Source organism: Monodelphis domestica, chromosome 1 (assembly GCF_027887165.1).
Source record: "Monodelphis domestica isolate mMonDom1 chromosome 1, mMonDom1.pri, whole genome shotgun sequence".
Classification (NCBI taxonomy): domain Eukaryota; kingdom Metazoa; phylum Chordata; class Mammalia; order Didelphimorphia; family Didelphidae; genus Monodelphis; species Monodelphis domestica.
The window spans coordinates 229271808-229298722 of record NC_077227.1 but is presented as its reverse complement, the minus strand read 5'-3'; the positions used below and the strand labels follow the sequence as shown (position 1 = coordinate 229298722).

At 36.1% G+C, this 26915-nt stretch overlaps 1 protein-coding gene across 9 annotated transcripts in view; it reads right to left on the bottom strand.

Moving 5' to 3' along the window:
* TTC7B (tetratricopeptide repeat domain 7B) overlaps nt 1-26915 on the bottom strand; it is a 353505-nt gene that overhangs the window by 83494 nt on the left and 243096 nt on the right. For 5 of the 9 annotated variants that reach the window (XM_056810528.1, XM_056810526.1, XM_056810525.1 and 2 more), the window contains 3 exons: nt 26233-26400; nt 23532-23582; nt 11027-11167 (listed from right to left, as the gene is read on the bottom strand). In XM_056810528.1, the coding sequence (XP_056666506.1) occupies nt 11027-11167; nt 23532-23582; nt 26233-26400 (360 nt within the window). The remainder of the gene's footprint in view (nt 1-11026; nt 11168-23531; nt 23583-26232; nt 26401-26915) is intronic. The other 4 variants (XM_056810527.1, XM_016422112.2, XM_056810529.1 and 1 more) reach the window with 2 other exon arrangements.

Genomic DNA, 26915 nt, shown 5'->3' with positions numbered 1-26915 from the left:
TGTTTTACATTATTGCACATGTAGAATCCATGTCAGTTTCCTTGCTGTCTTGGGGGAAAAGGAGGCAGGAAGGAAGAGTATTTGGTTCAAACTTTAAAGAAAAACAAAGTTTTTTTTTTCCATGTAATTGAGGGGAAAATAAATAAATAAATAAACTTAAGAGGTGATGTGTTTTGTTAAAAGTTTTTTCTTAATCTACTAATATAACCAAATAACTTCAAAACCATTTTTGTTCTTTATATGGTCTTTCACCCTTACATTTTACCTAATATTGAAATAATATTAGTTATAAATCAAAACTATAGTCTCAACATCAATTTCCATTAGAAATATTGATCTACTGAGGTAATGGTGAACACCTTTTAGAAACCAAGCCCCCCCAAATGCAACCTTCATGCTGCATGTGCGCCCCCACACTTTACCACAGATAGGGAAGGGAGGAAGTGCTCCAATTGGGATACTGGGCAGGGGCAAGGGTCATGTGAGAAATGTCCTCAGGTGAATGTGAAGAGAGGGAAGGGAGCAGCTCCTTCCTGCACATGTGCCATAGGTTCACCAACACAGGTTGATAGTTTTCTTTCTCTACTCTATCTCTTCTGGTTTAAGCATCAATACCACATTTGTCACGTTAATTAAGAAAAGAAGGGATTCAACCAAACTAATCCCATCTTTTCTCAATTTTGAAAGTAATTTGTATTTTATATTAGGGTTCTTTGAGGCAGCTAGATGGTACAGTGCATAAAGCAGTAGGCCTGGAATCAGGAAGACCTCACTTCAAATTTGGCCTCAATCACTTATTAATTATGTGACCCTCATTAAGTCATTTAATCTCTTTTTGCTTCACTTTACTCATCTGAAAAAAAAAATCTCTCTCTCTCTCAAGGTTGTAATGAGGATCAAATGAGATATTTGTAAAGTGCCTAGCATAATGCCCAGGCACATAGGAAGGGATTAATAAACACTTATTTCCTTCCTTCCCCATTTTGAATGTTCAAATTGAATTTACTTGCAAATCTATCAGGTCCTAGGGGAAAGGAGGGAGGCCTTAGGGAGTTTTTTATTAATTACTTTTCTTTTTTCTGAGATTGGGTTATTTAAATTTTCTATTTCTTATTTAGTTAATGGAGGCATTTTAGACTTCTGTAAATGTTCATATATTTCATTTGTTACCAGTTATATGTCAGTTTCATTGGCATATAATTGGCTAACATACTTTCTAATAATTTCATCTCCATTTAAGTTTGGGAAGATTAAATTTAACTCTCCCCTGATTGTGAAGATTAAGTTGTAACCCCTGCCTATCTTTAGATTTTAATCACCAAAAGTGTAAACACCCTACTTAAAAATTGAGTATGGAGATCTGCTCATTTTTAGATCTTATCACTAAACGTGTAAATATCCCAGTTAATCATTAAGTGGGAGGTCTGTGACCCACATGTGCAATAGCGGGTGACGAATCAGAATCAACTTACTGCCCTCCTAGGCAGTCCTAAAGCAGGTTTTCAACTGTGATTGGTAGACATAGAATTAGGGGAAGGCACAGGAAGTGACGCAAGAGAAAGTGTCTTTAAAAGGGACTGACAACTTCCTGAATAGAGTTCTACAGGCAGTTCATTCTTTGAAGTGGAGGCTGGTAAAGAATGTGCTGACTGGACCTGAGACCCTGTTCCTGGTGAGGCTGTTCTAAAATCTCTTCCTTTGAACTGACACGTGATAAGTAAAAAGCTGAGTCTTAACTGCTGGATTTTCTGAGAAAACTAGCCTCAGGAGAGACTTACCTTTTGAGAGAGAATTCCCCAGGTCCTTGGCTTTGTCAAGACCTAAGTACTAAATCACTTTGCCAGAAGTAAATTACTTAGTGCTTAAGCTAGATATCTTACCTTATCCTCTCTCTGATTTTCTTATTTCATTCTTTCTATATTTTGTAAATAAACTATAAATAAATCTCTTTGGAATTAACATAAATTCCTTGTGACCACACTCTTAAATAATCCAGTCCAATCTTTTTAAAAATAACCCTTTTCCCCCTTAAGAGTTTTAGCTCTTTATTCAATGCTTCTCTTCCTCTTTCTCTCCCTATCCTTCCCTCTTCTCTCCTCTCTTCTGATCTCTATCTCTCTCTTCTATCATCCTTCTTCATGTAGTTCAGATAAGAAGGAAGTTATGAGATGTTTGCTTACCAAACCATTCACAAGTTCCTCCTCCTCCTTGCTTTCTCATCCTTTTTCTTTAGAACTCTCTGAAAATTAGTGAAATTGAACAAAACTGCATCTAGGCCTTGTTTTGTCTCATATCACTCCAGTTGTGGAACTCAATAGTATTCCCAGGGGAAAATGTTTCTTTCCCACCTATTAGAATATAAATATTTCACCATCATTTATCCCTCTACCAAGGGCTTAGATTTCTCTTGATTTCTGTTTTGCACTTAAAAGTTCCTATTCAGTTCTTATCTTTTCCTCAAAAACACTTGAAAGTTCTCTGTTCTATTTATGGTCAATTTTTTTTAACCCTACTTATTTATACCTGGCTTTGGTTGATAATCTTTATCTTTTGTTTTTAGGAATATATATTCCAAGATTTTTTTCCCTTTATACTATTTGATACTAAGACTTACAAACTACTGACTATAGCTCCTTGGCAGTTGAACTATTTGTTTCTAACTGCATGCAGTATTTTTCTTTGACCTGGAAACTCTGGATTTTGGCTATGACATTCTTGCTGTTTTCAGTTTGGAGTTACTTTCAAGTGGCGATTGGTAGATTCTTCTATTTTTACTTTGCTGAGAGTTCTAATAGATGGAAGCAGTTTTCCTTTATGACTTCTTAAAATATAGTATGTAGGCTTTTTGTTTAGTCATGCTTTTCAGGGAGTCTGTTTATGCTTAAATTATCTTTCCCCTTATTTTCTAATATATTTCCTCTTATTTTCAACTGTTTTTAATAGAAAGTGCTTTCTATTAAATTTTTCTTCTATTTGGCCAATCTTTTATTTTTATTGTAATACTTCTTTTCTCAAGGATTGAGTTCTATTCACTCGATTCTGTGTTTAAAGGTGTACACTACTTGCATAAAGTTTTTTACTTTCTACTTTCTATTCAAAGCTATTTATTCTCCTTTCAATATTCTGCTCCCAAACATTCATTTCATCTTGAATTTTCTTTCTTCTTTCTTACCTCATGTTTTTTCGCCTCTCTTGAAGTTATTGTTTAAAGTCTGAGGCCCTGCTTATACTTGTTTTACAGATGATTAGGCTTCTAACCCATAGCTTTTCTTCAGTATGTTTGTTGTTTTCTTCTATTTGTTCATATTTTCAGCTTTGGTTCCTCTTTTAGGATTTTGTGAACAGGTCAGTCCCCTTAGGCTTTCTCTGTGTGATCTGTATGCCACTGCTGATCCAGGCGAGACAGGCTACTATGAGGTGCCACTCCTGTCTCAGTCTCTCTATGAATTCAGCAGTTAGCTGCCTTTCTCCTTCTCCTAACATGGTGCTTAACTGAGAATTCTTCTGTTCTCTGCTAAAGGCCTGTTAAGTACCCGTGAGAAACTTGAATATCATGCTACTGTCAGGCTTCCTACACAATCCCTACCTTCGCCCATACTGATGTAGTAGCTAGGTATTGAGAGGATCCAATTTTCTAAGGAAATGCATGGTCATGCCCTAGCTCTCTATGCAGAGACCTATGGCAATGGGTCTCATTACCCACTTCTTTTTTTGCTAAGTTAGGGTGGGAATTTGGCTTTCATATTTTGTGCTAGCTTTTGACCTCTGCTCAGAATATTGACTGTCTTTACATCCATCTGTGGGAGCTCAAGTTAGTTTCCCTGTTAATAGTTATTAATTATTCCTTCCCTGACCTCTGCTACCTTCTGCCATTTACCTATGCTTACACTGGCTTTCTTGATACAGTTCCTCTCCCCCTTATACTGGCCTTTTTCTATAGTTCTGGACCAGATGAAAGAGGTTACTTTTTTTGTTTGTTTTTTTGTTTTTTTTTATTCCATGGATCTTTCTGTAGTTCTTTTTAGAGGTCTGTTGGGTATTAATATGGGAAAACTAGGCAGGTCTTCATATAGATCTTCACAGGCATTTATTTTGTACGGATTAAGTTGAGTTAATGGACATAAAGGAGCTTCGAAACCATAATATGATATGTAAAAACTCACAAGTAGATAATGTTTTAAAGTTTACATGGGCCCCTGCCCTCAACCCTAGGATAATATTATTATATAATCCCTACTCCTCCAAAAAAAGTCAAGTTTTGACTACAATACTTTCTGTATAATCTGTAGGAAATCATTTGAAGAATCATACTTACATTGCCGTATCTCACAAGGTTGTTGTGATTAAAGTGCTTTACAAATACTAAATTGTGGTAATGTGAGCTACTTAGATTAGAAGTAGTAGGTTCCTTCCACCTCCAATATCCTGCTTCTACCACTATTTCATACAGTTAAATTTAACATTATAGTCAGAGACAGAAGAATCTGCTGGATGGACAAGATTTATGATCAAGTATGTCTGCTCTCGGGTTTTTATGTATGATATATTTTTTCTCTAATGATGCTACTTAGCACCTATTGGTGCCTAGTTCAGATGCTGGCACAGATTAAGTGCTAAATATGTTTGTGGATTTATTCGATGAAGTCAAGATGGAGCAGTGGACTATACTGTCACCTCTGACATTGCTGCCTCACATAACAGTGATGAGTAAAATAAAAAAAGGAGGCTAAAGGAAGAAGAGACAGACAGTAGGCTTACATTACAAAACTCTCTGACAGCCTGAGTCAAGGAGTTCATCAAAGTACTCTGGCTTTTAACTCCCAAAGCAAATCAGAATATCTGATCTTGCACTGGCTAAGAATAGCCACCAGTTTAGTCTGTGAAAGGTGCCAGAATGGAAGCTATAATTATTAGTAACAAGCAGAAATTAACCACCTACCACCACATCATTTTTAGCTGCCATCGAAATGATTTTAAATGAAAAGATGGGTACCAAGAAGCTAACTTGACTTGGGAAAGGTCCTAATTCATTTCAGAACAACATAAACAACTATGTTAACAGTGAAATTTGTGCATTAGAGAAGAAATTTGTGTTATTCCTGGTGTTTCTGTTTTCAAATGACATGTAAGTCAACTCATGGAGGCCAGGCCTCTTGATTTAATACTTGATCTAATACTCTTATTAAATTTACTTTGAGCAATTTACTTACTTTTTTAATACTGTACTTCAATTTCCACTCCTGTAGAATGAAAGGAATAGTTCCTGAACATCCCTACCACAAAATATATCCTCTACTTCACATCTTATCCATACAGGATAAGCAAACAAATGGCAGAAGAAATCACTGTGAATTTTTTGGAAGAAAAAAGTTTAACTGCTATTTAGAGTATCACAATTTTATGGAAATTCACCAATAGGGACAATGATTGTTATGGAGCCTAACAATGAGGAATATGAAGGGAAATGAAATAAAAAGAAGCTACAATATAGAAGATGAAGACAAATGGTCTTCAATCTCTCATTTTTTCATGGGTAACACACAACAACAGAAAAAAGTGAGTTGGGGATATATTGATATCATCTACTTTGTTCTCTAAGCAGTGCCATTAATTATCAAGGCTCTTCATTTCTCTAAAGTTCTCCCTCCATTAACAAAGGGCCAGCATCAAGGTTTAGAAGTAGGAATAAAGCAAAAAAGAAAGGCCAGAGAAAGGTATTCAGTTCAGATAGAGGCATTTCACCAAGCCCTACTCACTAGCAGTTCAATTCAACAAATGCTTATTAAGCATCCATTAGAGTCAAGCATTATGTTGGGCACAGAGCATACACAGACAAAACAAAACAAAACAAAACAAAACAAAACAAAACAAAACACCCAATCCCTGCCCTCTGGGAGCTTCTGTAATACTTGAGGAAACAACCTGTATGCATGGATTAGTAAATAGTGTATCTTTATAAATGTGTTGATGTGTATATATTATAGATATATATGCATATATAGATATACACATACATTTGTAACAGACACATTATATAATATACCATAGCATGGTGTATGTGTGTAAGTTTGTGTGTGTAAGTTTGTGTGTGTGTGTGTGTGTGTAGAGAGGGGGAGAGAGAGATCTTTCTCTGGTAAGAAGTGACACAAGTTGAGTCTGAGAGGAAGAAGAAAGGACAAGCAGAGGCAGAAGAGGCAGTGTGGTCTAGAAGAGAGTAACAAAAGTCAGCTTGGAAATTGGGATGAGGCAAGAAATACCCTTACATTCCACCCCAAAGGCAAAGGCCATGTACTCGCTGGGTGCCCAATTTCCATTCCACAAATAGGGCTAATTTAGTTCAAGGGAATTTTGGATAAAGATCCCCAAATTCTCCAGGTCAGTGTTTCCCAGAATATATGGGATTTTTACTATGTTTGTTTAACTTTAAAATGCTGGTATGGTGTGTGAATAGGGGTGGGGTTTGAGGGAGCCATACATTCAGCTGATGCAGAGGGTAGTTGACAGCCATTCTATTGTAGAATACCTTAGTTGCCCCATCAAGAAAATCTATTCTACACTCAGCTCATCTTGCCAGTGTCCTTTTATTTACTTAGCTCAAAATGGGCTGGAGTGGAAGCAAGATGTTAAAATGATGCATTATTTATTTAGGTAATTTGAGATTCACAGGAGAACTAGAACTGGAATAGAAAAAACTTCCAAGCATCCTCTTACACAAAAGCCTGGATTGGTTTTTCCAAAACTAGGCTCCCTGGAATACAAATAAGAAAGCTTGAGAAAATGTTAATGCTAGCGACATTCTTACCTCTAAACTATTTTGTAGAAAAAGTATTCATAATGATTTTTAACTATGACAATGAGTTCAAAAGAAAGGAGACACATTTCTGCTTCAAAATTTCCTCAATTGCCCAAAGTGAATTCCATGCCCTCCAAAGTAAGCAGGACACCCCAGGTTCTGTTAGTACATTTCAAGTCCAGAACTGTTCTGTGGCTAAATTAGTTTAGGAAAAATTAGGCTAGACATTAGAAGCCGATATTTTAGAATGGTATTTCAGAGAGCACTGGTGCAAACACTTAACTGCCTCTATTCCACATACATCATTCTCATTATCACTAGGCTTACCAAAAACACAAACAAGCGAGAGAAAATCTACAAAACACAGAAACAGGTTGTATTTTGGAGAGAGATCAGTTGCTGAAACAGTGTAAAGGGAATTTGTCTTAGAGTCAGAACACCTAGGTTCAAGTACTAGCTGAGATGTTTATGAGTTGTGCTATCTCGGACTAGCCCCTCTTCAACTCTCTGCACGTCAGATTTATTGTTAATAAAAGAGAGGTAAACTACACAGGGTTGCTATTAGGTAAATGCTTTCTTTGTAAATCTTAAAACATTATATGTGCATGAAATATTATTACTGAATATCTCACTGCTGTAATTCCAAAAAACTGTGCATACAAATATTTTGTACATACATGTCTCTGCTGTGTGAGTGTGTGCACACAAGTCTGTGCATGCATTTGCACAGAGCAAAGTTAATTGGCACAATAAACAGAGTGCCAAGTCTCAAGTCAAGAAGAATTGAGTTCAAATCCAGCGTCAAACACTTATTAGCTGTATGGCTTTGGGCAAGTCACTTATTCTTTCTGCCTCAGTTTCTTCAATTCTAAAATGGGGATAATAATAATCCCTAATGCCCAGGGGTTACTATAAGAATCCAATAAGATAAAATTTGTAAAGTATTTGGCACATAAAAGGTGCTATACAAAGCTAAGCGTGTTATTATTAGGTTAGTATGGATTGCCTTTGTTCTCTTCTGAATTTTTATCTTCAAAGAATACTTGAAGCTTTAATTATATTCTGAACCTTCCAGGGAAAGCAATTACTTTGAAATGGTACCCACAATGACAATAATCCTGAAAAAAGGAAAAAAAAATCATCTCATCCTATTATATAATCTCTACTCTGCTCCAAAGGAACAAAATAAGTAAGGGTCTGAAATTACCATAGGAAGAAATAAGGGAAGTATTCATGGTACATTACTCAATCTCACCAGTCTTGGAGAAATGTCAGAATTCTTACTCACTGATTAGGTGGAACCAGAGTTCTACCTTGCTATAAGGTATCCTCTTATCAATGATTAAGGGAAATAGATAATCACACTAATAAATGCAAATTTGTAGAGGATTCAAAAAATTTTCAAGCTTCTGATGCGTAGCTACAAATGAGTAACCAATTTGATACAGTAGAATTTACTATCTTTCCCTTTCACATCTAGAGGCAGCTTAATGTAGCCCAAAGTTAACCAGAAGACGAGTCAGAGGAGACAGTTTCGCCATTCTTTTTTGGGTTACTAAGCCTTGATTACCTCACTTAAAAAAAAAAAAAAGATTGATCAGGTGATTTCTAAAATCTCTTCCAAGTGTAATGTTTTATTATACTACATGGCACTAACATGAAATTAAATGTTTTTTTTTTTAACTGAATTGATGGGGGATACTAAAGAGGAGGCTATCAAAAGCAATTAAATCTGATAAACATGTGCTGGGCACCATTAACACAAAGATAAAAATGGGGAAAGTTCCTATCTTCAAGGAGCATCAATTGATTGTGCAGGATACAATAAGCACTCAGATAAGTAAATGATAGGTCATTTAGAAGCAAGAGCACTAACTGGAAAGACTAAGGAAGTCTTCACAGAAGGTTATATCTGAGCTGAGCCTTTTAAAGAACAAAAGGATCTGTGGCAGAGAGGTGGTGCTGGGTTCAAATAGGGCCTCAGACACTTCCTAGCTGTGTGTTAATCCCAATTGTTTAATCTTTATCACTCTCCTACTTTGGAACTGATGCCTGGTATCAATTCCCCCTCTCCCCCCATTCAAAAATAATCTGTAAACACTATTATTTACAGTGAGACATAGTATAGCTCAATAGGTTGATAGACTAGCCAGGGAGTCAGAAAGAACTGAAATCAAATTCTGCCTGACACATATCAGCTGTGAGACCTTGGGAAAGTCCCTTTATACTTTGTGTTCCTAGGCAACTCTCTCTAAAACTAGGTTACAGAATTGCCCACCTTCATTCCCCTCCCCTCAGAAACCTTTCTTAGTTTCTTTTCTTCTCTTTTCATCTCTGTACATTTTCCTTATTTTCTTTATATTTCCAATATTTATCATTTCTAATACTATCTTACTACATTCAAATATTTCAAACTATTTATCCACTTCTACCAATCTTTGCATTTGGGTATTTCCAAACACTTTGTCGTTTCAAAGTTCCCATGTCGTTTCAAAGTATTTTCATACACACAGATTCAGAATCAATTCTAAGACAGAAGGTAAGTATTTTTTTAAAAAAGAAGGAAGGAGGAGGAAGGGGAAAGGGAAAGAAGAGGAAGAGGAGGAGGAGGAGGAGGAGGAGGAGGATCTGCATGGTCCAGCACAAAGGTCAGGAAATATACCTGATCACCATACTACTAATGTATAAAGTTTGATTATATATATACCCTTCTGTCATATGGCAGGCTCCTGGGAGGTAATAATTTGTATTCTCCATCTGAAACAGGCCTATTTGGGTTATAGATCTGCGCACCCATAATAAATATTCTCAATCATGACAGCATCATTTCTTGGCCTTCAGAAATCAATGGAATGACTCTTATAGGACAATATCTCCCTACTGGCACTGCTATTGGAATGAGTCCCTCTGGATACTATAAGAAGCTGATCATAAAGAGGGAACAAGAAATTTATATTCTGTATCTAGAAAACAGTCTTAATTTAAAAATTTTATTTGCTTGCATGTGCTTCTTAGTGAATCCAGTAAGAAATGTCTAGCTTCAGTGATCCTGCAGCCTGACCCCTGATCCTCTTATCTCTACCTAGGAAGTAAAATTAGGGAAGTTTTTATCTAGTGACCCCAGTAGAAAGGGGAGAAATACAGAGGAGAATTAAAGGATGTTTCTGCCCCAGTCAAAATAGAGACAAAACAAAACTCAAAGCCTGGATGTTAAAAAGGAGGGAAGAAAGATCAGACCAAAACTCACCAGAGGTGAAATAGGCACCAAGGAGAGAAAGAACTCAAGCAGAACTCTAGCAATGCAATGACCTGGGACAATCCTGAAAGACTAATGATGGGGGTGGGGCGGAGGGGGGGGGGGGGGAGTAGGGAGAATGCTATCCACCTCCAAAGAAAGAATTATTGGAGTCAGATGGATGTGGATCAAAGCATACTATCTCACATCAGTTCTATTTTGGGGTTTGGGTTATGTATGAGTTTGCTCTTACAACAATGACCAATATGAAAGTGTTTTGCATAATCATAAAATTTAAATTAAAAAAAAAAAGAACCCAAACAAAAAGGAAGGGGAACAAAGGTTCTAGATAATCTACAATTAGATAATTAGCATCCATCAAAAATTTAGGACTGCCTAAGGTTCTTCAAGTACTTTTGTACAACCATCAAATCATTTATTAATTTTACATGAGTAAAAGTAATAAAAAACAAATGCATCACAAGTCATAGATGCTGATTTTAAGCAAGAAAAATAAAATTTAGTGTTTTTGTATCTCAAACTTTTAGTGTTCTGAAAGAAACTGCTTACAATCTAACCTTAAAAACCAAATCATACAAAGGTGGGCCATTGTTAATAATATATAAATGAGATCCAGGCTCCTGAAATACAAATATAACATCTTGCCCTAAATAGCCTAGTCACTACCAGAAGCCGTCTAGTCCAATCTCCTCATTTTACAGATGAGGAAGCTGAGGAGCAGTAAGGTTAAGCAACTTTCCCAATCCTCCTCACCTGAAGTGAGATGTGAACTTGAGATCTTGACTCCAGAGGCAATGCTCTTTCCCTTTGTGACCTGTATCAGAAGTGCTCCCCATTTGGAACTTACTACAGTCCTATATTAATGTTTGGCACACCTACCACAAACTAGACTGCCAGATGATTCCACCCCCATATCTGTTTCCCTCTGTTCATTGGAATGGGGGAGGAGGGTGATAATTAGGCTTTTATCCCCTTACCTGCATGGAGCCATATCTGAGCCAGTGTCATCCAGGGGTGTAAAGGTCCTTGCTTGGGGGTACTACTTTGCAAAGAAGAAGCCACTTCTGAGAGGGCCTGTTCCACTCTGGAGGCTGCTATGGAGGTGGCATGAACTGAACCTGTAAAAGTATGGTTAGAAACAAAAAAATCACAGGAGCAAACAAACTCTAACCAACCCACACTTCCCTGCCATTATGTACACCATTATAGCATTTCTCACCCCCACCCCCACCCCCCCACCCCCGCTTAAAAAAAAACAAAAAAAGAAGTCCTTACCTTCCACCTAGGAATCAATACTAAGTATTAGTTCCAAGGCAGAAGAGCAATAAGGGATAGGCAATTGGAAGAAAAGTACCTTGCCCAGGGTCACATAGCTAGGAAGTGTCTCAGGACAAATTTGAACCTAGGACCTCCGGTCTCTAGAATTGGCTCTGAATCCACCAAGCCACCTAGCTGCCCTCAGTGTGGCCTTTATCCTTCTAGTCTTGATAAAAATCTACCAGTGAAAAGCAATCACCATGAGAAATTTTACCTGGGAGCACTCATAACAGAATCATTGGATTTAGAAATATTTCTCCCTCGGTTTACAGATAAAGAATATGAGACCCCAAGAGAGGAAGGTTGCCCAAGGGCATCCAAGTAGCAAAATTACTAAGTTAATATTTGAGATCAGGATTCCTGACTGTAAATGCAATACTCTTTCCATTGTCTGGGGTAGACTTGCTCACCATTTCTAAAAGTGAAGCTGTGATAGGATATTTGCACACCCTGCCCAAGACCTAAACATTGGGCCTATTCAGTATTATTCTTCACAAGAGGCTTTAAGCCCTTCCTGGAATACAGATGACTTAACTTATCACAAAACAAACACTCATGATTCAAAGAGAACAATCCTCTAGCATTAATGATAGTTGCAGTTATTGAGTATCTATAAAATTTAGGTGTATCTCTTAAGCACACGCTGTAATGCAAGTGTGGTACACCTGAAGCAGCATTCCTGTAAGAAATTGCTAGTAACTCCTAATTTCCAGAAACGAGTAGGTCCACATTTATTTGGCCAGCCTGTATCCAAGAGGTTAAGCAATGCCTTTCCTCTAGGCCTTGCATTATACAGCTTGGCTTAAATGCTATGAACAGCAATGCTTTTTGCACTGTGTGCAATCAAATGACTATTATTAAAGCTAATAATAGATGGGGGTGGGGGGAGCAGGAAGAGTTAGAACGAAAATATAAAAGCTCAGAGAGTGATCTAGCTCAGAAAATACAATTAAGTTGTACTGCCCATGCTGGGGGCTAATGAAAAGCAGTGAAATGAAAATGTTTTCCAGTCAAAGGAATAAATCAGATAGAAAACAAAATGGTCAATTTATCTCAAGTTAAACTATTCTGGATCAAGAGGACCAATAATTTCTCTTTGTTCTTGGATAAGTATGAAGTTCCTTTATCCATTTGTTGAGACCCAACTGACATACCACTAGAATGTTGCCTTGCCACTGGAATCACCACTGGGTGATAAATTCTTTTGGCCACCCCAACTCATGAAAGGCATCAGCTAGAAATAGTGTGAATTTGGTATAATAAATATTTTATTATTTGGGATTTCCCTTGGCGACCATTTAAATTTAGATTTTTTTCAGTCTCAACCACAATATTCACCCTTTACAATGGTGAACCTGTGATATGCACTGGTGATGAGAAAACTTCAACTCCTGGAATTACAGACCTTTTGAGTTTTGATATATAATTGAAAAATGACACCAAACATAGGACTGTGCAAATGCTAGGAAGTGAATGAATGTTTGCTGGATTGAGCAAACAAACCACTGTCCATATTACCTGACTATAGAAAGAATAGTTCCAGAATGCAGAGACTAATTTTCAATGCTGTAAAATTTTTTAAAATTACCAATATTGAATAACTAATTTTTGACATCTCAGGCCTCAGTCAGAGATGAATATAGAAATATACATAATGCCAGTGAACCACTTATTAAATGGAGATGATCACCCAAAATAACATTTACGTTTGACTATGGGTACATTATTTTATTTTAAGATCAGCAGTAGACTGATATTTCCAAATGTGTTTTGCTTATGACTGCATGAAAATGTAGCTCACATGCTGTGGAGCAGACATACTGGTTAACCAAGGGTTATGGTTAAGTAGGGCAGAGGCACTTTGGCTGATGGACCACTAAGTGGGAAACAGAGTGGCAGAGTAGAGAGCGCACTAGGGTTGGAGTCAGGAAACCTTGGTTCAAATCCTGCCTCAGATAGATACTTGTTGTTTGATCCTGGGCAAGTCATGTGGTCTTTCAGCAACTTTCCTCATCTGAAAAATTAAAAAGTTAGAATCAATGGCCTCTAAATTCCCTTCTAGCTGTTAATTTATGGTTCTATGAACTTTTCAATGGACAATACTGTAGAGTTCTGGGACATTAGATAAACCTGGGTTCAAATCCTGCCATGGGCAAGTCATTTAACCTCTAGTTTCCCCACCTATAATACCTTCCTCCTAGGGTTGTTTTAAAGATCAAATGAGATAATAAAGTATTTTGCAAACCTTAAATTCCAATTTAATGTCAGTCTTAATAGATTTTCAAGGTTGAGGGTGTGTGTATGTATGCATGTATGTCTAAGAAGAGGTGACTATTTCATTACTAATAAGAAAGTAAGATTCTCTCCCAAAGTACAAGCTACTCCATGAAAATTCTGCACTTTGGAGTTTTTCAGGTCATATTATTTAATATTATTTAATATACCTTATCAATGAATAAATAAATGAAATGTTATTTAATATACCTTAATATTGTTCTAAAGTGTAGCTACTGAGAGGTTGGTCTTACAAGCCCATAAACTCTGCTTCTAGAGAGGCGAAGGTTAGTGAACCCTTCAAGCTCAGGGATTTCTGAGCTACAGAAGGGCTAAAGCTGATCTAGTATCCACAGAACCTGGCACCAATACAATGAGCTTCCAAGAGTAGAAGGCCACCAATCTCTCTGAGGAAGAGTGAACTATCAGAGGTCAGAAAATGAATAGGTCAGAGCTTTTGTGCCTATCAACAATAGGACATAGCCTGTAAGTGGCTAATGCTACTTTTCCCACTAATTCCAGTAATATCACTAATTCCAGAAGGGCAAGAAGGGAGAGGGGGAGGGGAAGAGGAGAAATATATATGTAGATAGATACTTATACAGTCTGCCTTAATAAGGGGTTTATTTGGGTCTAGGGCATGACTGCTCCCTTCAGCAAAAGAATAAGATAAGAAAAATTATTTGAATCAGAAAAATTCTGGCAAATTAAAAAATATATAGTTTTAGAGAACAATATAAATGTCTAAAAATAGATCATACATTTGACACATTAGGTGTAGCTAAAATGTAATCAAATATATTGTAAAAAGGGAAAAATGGGCTCATGTAAATATACTTAGCTGTTTTACATGAAACAGCAAACAAATGGAAACAATCTATACATTCAATGGACGGGAAATGGATGAATAAATTATAGTATATTTAGATAACAGGATATTAAGGTGCTATAAAACAATAATTATGAAGGCTATAAGGAATATAGTGAACGTTATCTGAAATTATATAAGATGAGAACAAATGTTATCTGAAATTATCTGAGATCAGCAGAACCAGAATATAAATACTGACTATAAGTATCTGTGTGAGTACATGTGGTATACACACATATATAAATGTATGCACATACTTTCACATACACATGAAAAAAGAAAACCAAAAGTATCTCGATCTTTGGATAGACATACAAAGGAATGAAGGACATATTTTCATTGGTTTCTGACTTATTAATCTTTTGGTTCTACTTTGCTAAAATAGTATGGGTTTACTAAAATCTTATTGCTCATTTTATAAAGCTATTTGGTTGTGTCTTTATACCAGTTACTATTTTATGATAAAAATTTTTTAATGCATATTTTTTCTAAGAGTCCATAAATCCTTCATTTTGAAATCCTATGATCTGTTCTAGTTATATGAATTTACCAAGGATTTTAAAAACTAAACGATCTTCAAATATACATAAATTTAGGGGCTCATGAGAATAATTTCATTACTTTGCATGCCTATAATTCCCATGCATAGGGAGAAACCATAAAGCAACAATCACTGAATATGCACTCAAGGAAAAACTGGAGATGCTTGTTGGTTAGAGCTCACTCATTCCATTCTATTCCAACCTTTGGGGGGGAGGGGGTTGTATAAGGCCAAGGGAAAAATCTTTCCTATTTAAAAATTGTGACTTTCAAACATTTTGTATCAGGTTTTACCATTTATTTGTTAAGAATAGTCTGCTGATTTTTAGGAGGTTGTTCAAGTTGTCTTTTTTTTATGTATGATGAACTGGCAAAGATATCCACTAATGATGCCAACAAACGTCCATTATCTATGGTCAGTTATAAGATAATTAAACTCTATCTATTATGGGCATAAATAAAATATCCAAATTCTAGATCAAGCTAATGTAAAAATGAGCAAAAAAAAATTGAAGGACTTCCTTGTTATTGGGCTTAAGTTTACATATGCTGAAAGTATTCATTAAAGCTACTAATCATACTAATATACAAGATCTGGTTGTTCTTCTGACCCAAGCCACACATCTCTAAATAAAGAAGGCATTGGCCATATTTTAAACACATTCACTAACAAAGACAAATATGCGAGTGTGACACAAGATACTGGAGTATATTCAACAGACTTCAAGGTATGTAACCCAAAAATGGAATGATTCACTGGCATGATGGAACCCTAAACAAAGTGTCTGCCTATTTCAGTCCTTTTACTTTGTTTTCCTAGTGAATTCTATCTCATGATCTTCCTATACATATACATCCACTGCTCAGAGGACACACATCTTTGTGAATTTAAAGAAATCCAGGTTTCTAAAATAATAAATGTTAGGGGGCAATTGGAGAGCACTAATATATAGAGCACCAAATCTGGAGTCAAAAGACCTGGGTTCAAGTGTGGCCTCACACAATTCTTAACTGTGTGACCCCAGGGAAGCCACTTAGCACCAACTGTCTAACCCTTTCCATTATTCTATCTTAGAACTGATACTAAGACAGAAGGCATAAGTTTAAAAAAACCAAACAAACAAGTATTAGAACGAATGATCTGGATGTCTGTGGCACACTGTTAAAGTAATATAAAAAAATAAAGAAAAGGAAACCATGTGAAAATATTTGTAAGGATGACAATTATATTATAGCAACAGGAATGCTCCAAATGGATACTTGCTCCTCTTAAGTCAATGACCACAATACGCAAGTTATATGAAGGCAGAGCTTATATGTTTTGAAGTACGCAATGGAACACTGCAGGCAATTAAATATCTATTACTTCTACAAGTAAAAAGGACAATGCTCTCCAGTTAATATCAACTATATTCAGTTATTACTGCAGTAATGCCATGCCTGATATTTATGGTTTCACATGCAATCCTTTTTTGTTTTTTTTTTTTAAATATGGGAGTATTTACTTATATTTGTTAAGCTCATAATAATTATATAGGTATGTATGAGAGTGTGTATATATATATATATATATATTTTTTTTTTTTTTTAAACCCTTACCTTCCGTCTTGGAGTCAATACTGTGTATTGGCTCCAAGGCAGAAGAGTGGTAAGGGTAGGCAATGGGGGTCAAGTGACTTGCCCAGGGTCACACAGCTAGGAAGTGGCTGAGGCCGGATTTGAACCTAGGACCTCCCGTCTCTAGGCCTGGTTCTCAATCCACTGAGCTACCCAGCTGCCCCCTATATATATATTTTTTAATTTTTTTTTTAAACATAAAAATATAGTCTTGCCTCAAATGTCTTCCCTATTGCTCTCCAACATTCAGCTTGACTTACACATCTTTTGGGAAAAATCCTTCAATTTCCCTGGCTGTTAGTGCTCTCTCCCTATACTCCCTTATTTCATCCCTATCTGTGCACATCCTGTGTCCCTCAAGGAGCAAGGAAATTCCTCCAGTTGCAGAGACAATTTTGATTCTGATTTTGCACAGTAATGTCTAGCATAAAGTAAGTCTTTTGAAAAGAAGTACCTCAAAATGGATAATAAATGTGGAAAAATAACTACAAAGGGACAAATAACATATTAACACAGATAAATCCATTTTACTTTTTTGGTATAAAAATACTTGTACTTTCCCTTTCACCACAAAATGTGTCCATATTAATGGAGGAGAGTCTTAAAGGGACAGTACATTACATTAGTAAGATAAGTAGCTTAGCTGGCGGTAGAGAGCAGACTTAGGTTCAAGTTCTTTCTTAGAAAATCCTATAGGCTACTCCATCTGCTGCATGTGCTCTCTAAGCTTGATTCCACCAACCACTAGATTCTGTAAGTTCTTGTGGGAAACTGGCAAGGAGTTCTGGGGCATGCCTTTGTACCAGCTGTCCTTACTATACCATCTCAGGAAATACTAATTTCTAAAAGTTAATGAACTAATTTCTGGCTAATTTATAATCAATGGAGTTGTGTGAGTAACAGAACACAATCTCAGCCCCCTAAATCTTCAGGGTTATGCCTGGAAACGCCAGGGGAGTTTTCTTTAGTCTGCCACTCTCAGACTGCAGGAATGAGAAAGAAGCACCGAAGTGACTGCTACAGGGGCACAGTGAGATAGCATGGTGGCTAACATAGTCAGGGTCAGGAATCTCATCTCAGAATTTCACCCAGAGTATGATCTTGCACAAGTGACTCAATCTGTCTTGGCATCTTTTCTACATCTGATAAATGAGAGGGTTGGACTCTATGATCTCACAATCTATGTGACCATGAGTAAGTCATTTCCACAAGACCACCGCCTGGATCTTAATTTCCTTGTTTATAAGATAAATGCTAGGGGATCTCTAAAGTCCCTTTCAATTCAATTATTTTTTTAAAACTCTGAACGTAAACACCAACAAAAAATTGACCAGGTCTATCTTTCTATAACCCACAAATAGTAAGAAATAAGCTATAGTGTACCCATTGCCAGTTCAGAGTACCTTGAACTGTAAACCCATTCCCAGTTAATTACTCTACTGAAGCCTACAGAAAAAAACTCTCTAGATTTGGTTGCATCCAAGTCCTCTAGGTTCAATAGGTTAGCCATGGAAAATGACTTGGATGAAGATCATCTATTATTTACTGTACTAATTTGAGAAATGACCATCACTGTGGCAACTATCAGTCCTGGGTGCTGTTCCACAGCTGGTCCTATCCTCCCTCCCCATTCCTCTTGTAGATTGAGTGATATTGGTATACATAATCTAAGCAACATTAATTACATAATGGGTTTGAAAAGGAAAAAAAAAGGAATGCTGTAATGAGCTGAACTGAGGTTGCAGGTAGATGAGAACAAACACTAAATAGGTTAGAATAGGCTTCTCTGGTTAAGTTGCCAATTTTGTTCAGGAAGGGAAGGTGGTCATGAAATGCTAATGGGGGAGGGGGGTGTGCTCAGGCTCTCTGTTATTAGGAACTACAGGCCTCTCCCCCTTTCTCAAATACACAAGGTTCCTTCTCAGTCTAGATTCAGAGTGATACTAATCCTGATTTGGAGGAAGAGTGCCACCTACCGAATTATCAGTGTCACTCCCTGGAATAATTAGGGCTTTTCATCAGGCAATTTGATCTGGACCACCATGGAATATGAAGAAAAAAAACTAACTGGTGTAGAGGAAAAATCCTACTGAATGCTTGAGGGACCTAGAAGAAATGTGGTCTGCCCATTAGTCAGTGTGAATGCAAGGATCTTACCCTCAGTAAAAACAGAATATTGTACTCTAAAAATACAGTTTTCTTTCCCAGGTTCCCATCCTATAACACAAAATTTGAGCAACAATGTTTAATATCAAGTCTGTTTACAAATAGCCCACCTGCATACTGTAATAATCTCATTGGCTTTTCTGATAACATTAAGTGAATTCTGGAGTCCCACTGTTTTATTCCACTTTTAGCATTTATAAAATTATATGGATTTCAGTTCCATCCAAAAAATAACCCAATATGCTGGTCAAGCTGGTGAACATAACAAAGCCCAAATTTCCAGAGACTTTTTTAAACCCATACTTTCTGTTTTAGTATCAATTCTAAGAAGATAGGCAAGGGCTATATAACCAGGATTAAGTAACTTGCCCTTAATTCTACCAGACTGCACCACAATGCCCCCTCATAGATTTTCTTTTAAACCCTCACCTTCTGTCTTAGAATCAACACTGTGTCTTGGTTCCAAGGCAGAAGAGTGGTAAGAGCTAGGCAATGGGGGATAAGTGACTTGCCCAGGGTAATACAACTAGGAAGTATCTAAGGCCAAATTTGAACCCTGAACCTCCCATCTTTAGCCTGACTCTCAATCTACCCAGCAGTCCCCTCATAGACTTTTAAGGTTTGCAAATTACCCAACTCATTACAGCCTGTGAGGTAGGAAAAGCAAATAGTACTGTCCCATTTTATTAAGGGAGAGAGGCCTCAGAGAGTTGTGTCCAAGGTCAGCTACTAAGTGGCAGACTAGAACTTGAACAAGGTCCTCTGACTCGAAATACCCTTTCTATTATTATTATTATTATTCTATTAGCTAAGTGTTGCTTTAAAACTTTTTTAAAAAGTTTTTTCAAGAGTTCAACAGGAATGGGGACTAGACTTGTGATTTTACTGATACAGGAAACCTCAATGCAGGAACTCCCTCTAGGAAAGGGGCCAGCACTTTCTTCTGAAATTGATGAACTTACAGAGTTTCCTTGAACACTGAGAGGTTCAGTAACTTGCCCTGGGTCACACAGCCACTAAGGGTCAGAGAGGAACTTGAACCCAGCTTTTCTGGCTTTAAGGTCAGCTCTCTACCAACTAAGCCACAATGTGTTGTGAAGAAATTCTAAAAATTCTATCAGCAGATCATGTTACTATACTTGGAAATCTGAATTTAGGGTCATTTCATGGCATCTGGAGAACTAAGTGAACTGCCATGTGTCTAAACACGAGAAATGAATAAGCATGTGGATGTATATACTCATGACCTCCTCATGCATTTGTCATAAATGTCTCTTCTGTTTTACTTCTGCAGAGCTACAGCTACAGCCCTGGAAATATAAAAATACACTCTGGGCCCCTACAGTCCCTCTAGACCTCAAATAACTAGATATCGCCTATCAATAGTTTCCTTAGTCTTCGATTTCTCAAAACGCTATGGCTTCATTTTCTTAATGTCTCTGAATATTAAACAGCAGTAAGAATGACTCAGCACTGTCAGCAAGCTTTGATCAGAACATTTGGTTTTCAAAAGGAAAAGAATTTCTAGTTCTTAATACCTTGCTTGAAGATGAAATCATCCCATCCCTGCAGTAGGCTAGCACTAGCTGAGGACACTTGCAGCTACCCCAAGGGCTGAAGCCAGGAGTAAGAGAATTGAGGGCCAGGGAAGCCTCACTCCCAGATGAGAGCTAGCTCTCTCCTTCCATGCTTCAGGGCCAGTTTAGCAAGAACACTTCTTTTTTTATTCAGGACCTTCTGATTTCATGCTGATTTCCCCTTAGGATAGGACAGAAATGCTCCTCTATATTCTATATGACCTAGGCAAATGTTGTAAAGAAGGAACAGTGTAGCGGGGGAGGGGGACACCATATTTAATCAATATAAGATCATCTTATGTTGCTTTGGAAGACTACATGTGAGTCCAGCACTTCACAATTTAAGCACCAATCACAGAGAGCTGATAGGATCCAAGGATAAGAATTCTTAGTATATTTATTGGCATTTATGAGCGCTAGAGAGAAACCAGGGCCCCAAATGCTGTAACAATGAACCCAGTCATGAGATTCCTTTTGGACAAGTCTTCAAGAAAGTTATTTAGTTGGTGGCTATTATTAGGCTTCTTTTTTCCTGACAGCCCATCATCACTATGTCAACAAGAATGAACCCATGGACCCAAACCTTACAAGATTATGATTTCCAAATAACTACAGCATGTTAAATGTACAATTCAATTTAAACCTTCAGGTTCTCTCTCATCCTGGAAAGTGAAAATTCTTTTTAAGTTATGTTTCAAGAAATTATCCCATTGAGAGAAGGAAGAGATCTGGATGTCACTACATCATGCAGAGCAAAAGGCACCATGCTTCAAATTTCTCATGTGCCAGAGTCAAACAGCAAGGCATTTTATAAGGTCATTCAGAAAACATGCAGGAAAATTATTTGTATATGTATAAATAAGTTACCAACAGGGGCTTTAAGTACTACAAAGAGACAGTATTTTCTATAGGACTACAATGGGCAGATGCTTCAATTTACACATAAATACTCCACACTAAATATTCATAAGGCTTTTTGTCTTTGGGCCCAGACAGCTCCTTTCTCCTAGTAACATTACTATTCCCTTCAAGAACAAGAGAACAGTCATCATCCCATCCCCCCCCCCCTTTTTCTGGCTTAAAAAAATAGACTAATTCTTGATTAAAGGTTTCAAACCCAAATGTTAAAATACTTTGGGGGCTATTTTCTGTAGATTCATAAGTTGTCTTATGAATGTATACAATTTGCTTATATGGATGGAAAAGCAACATCAGTATCGAGGATACTGGTCCTGGCATCAGAAGACCTTAGTATAAATGAAGCACCCAATTCTTGCTACTGGCATGAGTGAGGCAAGACCTGTTCTTTCTCTGAGCTTCAGAATTTCTTCAACTGTGATGTTGTTAGTAATATTACTTGCCTGACCTACTTCATAAATTGTGAGGAAAGCATTTTATAAACCTAAAATATAGGGGGAAACTATTCTTACTAGTAAAAGGAATATTTTAAATCTCAAAAACTTGATGGGGGGAAAAAGTATTAACTCTGTGCTGAACTTAGTAGCCATTTATTCTTTCAATAGATATTTCTCAAGTGCCTATTAAGTGGAAAGCCCTTTGTTTTTTGCACTGGGAAATTGGACATTGGGAAAAGGAAATAAAGACACTTAACTATTTAAAATGTAATAGGAAAAGGACAGAAAAGTCACCAGATCAGAAATGGGATGGCTGCTAAATTATAATTTTTAGATCCTGGAATAATTTTGTATTTGAATTAAAGCAAAAAAAAAAAAACTATTGCATTTAGCAGTCTCATACAATCAAGTACAATTTATTAGTCATACAATAATTTATTAGTCTTGTTTTTATCAAAACATAATATTCTGCATTTGTAAAAAGCTGAGCCAGTAAGAAAATGCTAATCATAATGGAAAGAGAAAAATTAATATTTTGCTTTTGGCTTCTCAATTTTATCTTGGGCTTTGATTTATTCTACTATTGATCTATTTTTCTCTTTCCCTTCTTGGGCTATTCATTCTTAAAGAATGATTATTTCATTGAAGTTGACATGTTTCATGAAGAGAGCAATGGGCTTCACTAGAATCAATAGTTTGAAAAATTGACCCAAGAAGCTAAATCTCAGTACTTCTACCCAGGGTTTTCTAAGAGAGCCCAAGAACTTCAGGAATAAAAGTAAGGTAATTAGAAAGTAATCAAGTACCCTTAAAAATTAAATAAGCTTTGCTTCATATTATATATTTCTGAAAATTTACATGTTAAGTTGAATTTTAGAGGTCATATACTTCAGGCATACCAAGTTGCTGCTTAATAAATATCGATTGAATGAATGATGAAAGAAAACCTAGAGGTAAATCCTTTTATATGTCAAAGAGCCTCTTTGTAATGAGAATAATCACTTCACAACTTCAGAAATATCTCTTTTTTCTAAGTATGGTTTTTTATGTTGCTAAGCAGGACTAAAGTCACTATAACAAATACAATTTATAGATGAGAAAGCAACTTCCTGGTTACTTTCAGAGGTGCATTCATTATTACAGGCCATTAGGATGCACTAGAGTACTAAGTAGCACCAGGATGCTTTAAAAGAATTAGTATCTCCCCTAAAACACCTACTTACACCTGGGGAGGTTGCTTAGTCACTTCCACAATCTAGTAGACAGAATAAAAATTATGTTCCACTTTTAATTTTAATAAAATTACTGGAATACATTTCTCTCTGCTTAGGATAAAAATTTAGAGCCAAGGGATTTTAAAGATAATTTAATCCAATACCTTCATTTTAGAATAGAAAAATTTGAGACTCATGGGAGTGAAATAACTTTTGACTACATGCATTATACTTCCAGAGCAGTGCTCCTACCATTAACCCAAAATGTCTACTCTTTTCCTTAATATGCCTCTTTGTAGTCCATGACAAAAGAATACTGCCTCTTCAATAATTAAACTCAAGCAATAGATGAGTGCTTTCACATCTTAAAATGAAACAGCCCTTAGGGTGACCAGATGGCCGAACATGCTTCAGCCTTGCTTTACACACTATGTCAACTGCCCACAACCCATCAACCCAAACAGAGGCATTCTGTGGTGAAGAAGGTAGGTGTGATTGTGGGAAGGATAGAAGGAGGCCTAAAAAGGTTAATAGAGCTGTAATCTACTTACTAACTGAAAAAAGGGAAGAAAAACCATGAACGTATGCTTCTGGAGAGTTGCCTTGAAACAACAAATTAAATCACAAATTAAAAACAAAAATATAAAATTAAAAACAAGAAAGCAAATCAATTTCTGATAACTTTCCAACTGTTAAGTCTCATTTTGACTAGATTTCAAATAAGCAGTGCCCTGTGTATTTTTCTAACACATTTTTCTTTCTTTCTTTTTCTTTTTTTTAATTTAAAGAAAGGCAGCCAGGCATTTGCCTCCTGATTAAAAAGTTCACATGATACTGACCAATTCACAAAATAAATCTGGTTTCCAAAAAAAGAAATTCTCAAGGAAATTATTTCTTAAAAGCGTTTTAAATCTTTCTTTAAATAAGCTCCATTTATGGGCCAGTATTCACAAGCATTAAGCAAATTCTTCCTATAAAATAAAAATGGGAAAAATAACCATAAAACTTTGAACCTTGAAAACCTGTTAATTCAAAAGGGAAGGCTTAGTGATTCAACTTCATTGCCTTCTATCAGGTGTTTATAATGGAGACACTGCATTTCAACACATAAAATAGAAAAAGATGCTTATCCTACTCCACCCCATCTTAAAAAAAAAAAAAAAAGAGTCTTAGAAGGCCAGTGCTTCAGCTAAACATCTCCTAATAAGTAATTAGATATCCCCTGAGGAATGACTCAGATAGCTACACCAAAAAAAAAAAAACACAAATAAATAAATAAACTGAGCACTGCTCTGGCTGCACAGTGTACGACAATGAACAGAAAGTTTAGAGGAGATTCAATGCCATAACAATTTATTAATTAACTTGTTGTCAGGTGTTTAAAGGAAAATCAAAACCTCAGAACTCCAAAATTATAGTGAAACAAAAAGCTTCTCTAGGTACTAAATAACATATTTTTCAATACCTATTTACCACATGATTTTAATGAGTTTCATGATGAATGAATGGTTGATGAAGTATATCAGACACAGTAAAATCTAGTTTTCATTTAGGACCAAGGTTGGCCTATGGTAATTCTGTAAAAAATTATTTTCTGGAGTAAAAAAAAAAAGAAATTGGAGATTTGCCCTAAGGACTTAATTTAAATATATATGTGTGTATACATATATACACATACACAGGTATATAAAAATATAGTCTAATTAACTGATGGAAGATAAAATGTGCTACTGGCTTTTTTCTCTTCATTAGTGAATTAAAGAGACACAAAACTTGAATATCTTTAAAGTTAACAGTAGAATTCAAACACTTGAAATAGCAGATAATTGAGGTCCATGAGTTCCTTGGTTTGAACTATTCAGATAATAGTTTTATTTCTCTACTTTGTGTGGGTATGGAATAACATAATGGGTTAATCATTCAGATGATGGAAAACAAATTTCTCTCCTTTAGAGAAAATAATTTTCTATTAATGAAGCATTAGTTATCCCTGGGAATCATTGATTTAAGTACACATCTTAAAAATTAGAATAAGAAATAGTTGTGTATAATTCTATAATGAAATTCTTCAATAATATTCAGTGTGAATGAACAATAAAGAAATCGATGAAAGAAAACTTGGACAAAGTGCACAAATGAGAATGTTATAACCTTATATGGTGGCTATGTATAACAATAAATCACCACCCAACACAATTCATTTTAATCCATGAATAGCTTTCCTAACAGATAGTTCCTTTGTCTACCACAAATTTGTCTTCCATTTTAATATCAATTTAAGCAAGATTAAACTAGAACATTGCCTCATTTAATGACATAGTGCCTACAATGCTGGGCCAGGAATGAGGAAGACTTGAGTTCATATCTTGCCTCAGATATTTGCTAGCTGTGTGACCCTGGGCAAATCACTTAACCTCAACTATAAAATGAGAAGAAAAATAACATCTACCTCTCAAGGATGCTGTGAGGATCAAGTCTGACCATATTTGTAAAAAGTGCCTAGCACAGTGACTGGCACATAATAGGAGCTATATAAATACCTATTCCCTTTCACCCTCTACCATCTTATTCCCTTTCCATTTCTCTGCAAAGTTTCACAACAAACATTATAGTTTCCTTCTTTGAAAATGGAAGAGCAACTTAGAGGTAACAAAAGGTATCTGAAATCTGACTATTAACAATGCAACTGTTTCTAAAATTAAAACTGAAAATATTTATGATGATATTTTTATACTAACCCCATTTTCTTTAATATAATGACAAAACTGTTATGTATTCACACTAAATTCAGAAAATCACCCTAAAAGAATTCATAAGCTCTGGAAAGGTATCTTGCATGCCCAGGGCTGGACTCTGGTGAGGCACTTTGTATCTTGGCTTTTGGAAAACACTATAATACTGGATATAAAAAGACATCTAGCATTGCTCACTTTCCAAAGGCATTCAGTATACTGAATGTTTATTGATCCTCTGAACAAGAACTATCAACTTTCTTTTCAATTAGGAAAAAGACAACTTTGAATTTGAGAACCATAGTCATCTGGGACTTTTATGTGTTTATATGTAGGTCCCATTTTCATGCCCATCTCTCTATTTCCAACTCCCTGATGTTTTAATGGGCAGGGTTTTCTTCTTTCTAACTTTTCTGAATATTTCTGTATATTCATTAAACATGGCTTACCAGTTAGAAAGATTATCAGAAAACAAAAACACCAAGCAAACTAAACAGGAATGGCAAAAACATTTTTTTACAGAGAGAGGGTTCCTGGTGCGGGGCTGGGTCACTGACTGAATAAGCTGCCCGGGGCCGCACAAAAGTGTCAGGTTTGGGATGAGAATGTGGAAGATGAGTAGATACAAACAGGTGGAGAGGAGATTCTGTTCTTGAAAGAGAAGAGGAGGAGGAAGAGGAATCTGACACTACAAAAGCAAGAGAGAAAGAAAGGATAAAGGCAAAAAAAAAAAAAACAAACAAAACACAAACCCCAAACCCCACAAATAAAAACAATGTAATTCCTCTGAAATACACAAAAACAGGGGGTAGAGGGAAGGGAGAGAAATCTACGTATACAATTTTAATATACTTAAAGAAAACTGAAAATAAAATGAGGTAATATAATACACATTCAGTTCCAATACTTGACAATAGAATAACATGCATGGAAAACAAATGATCTTTAAACAATGGTAATTTTTTTTTTGCATTGTTTGATCTACAAGAATTAAATAGAATGAAAAGAAATGAAATTTGCAGAGGGAAAATTCCTTGGCAAGACCTACTAAAACAAAACAGATTTAATTTAGGAAACTTTAGAATTTTTGGAAAAACTTGTTTTTGACTTTTATATTCTGTAAAACACCACTAAAGTGATCAGAATTAGAACATGATTTCTTAAATTTCTCATTGATTAAATTAGTGGCATGAAAGATTTCAT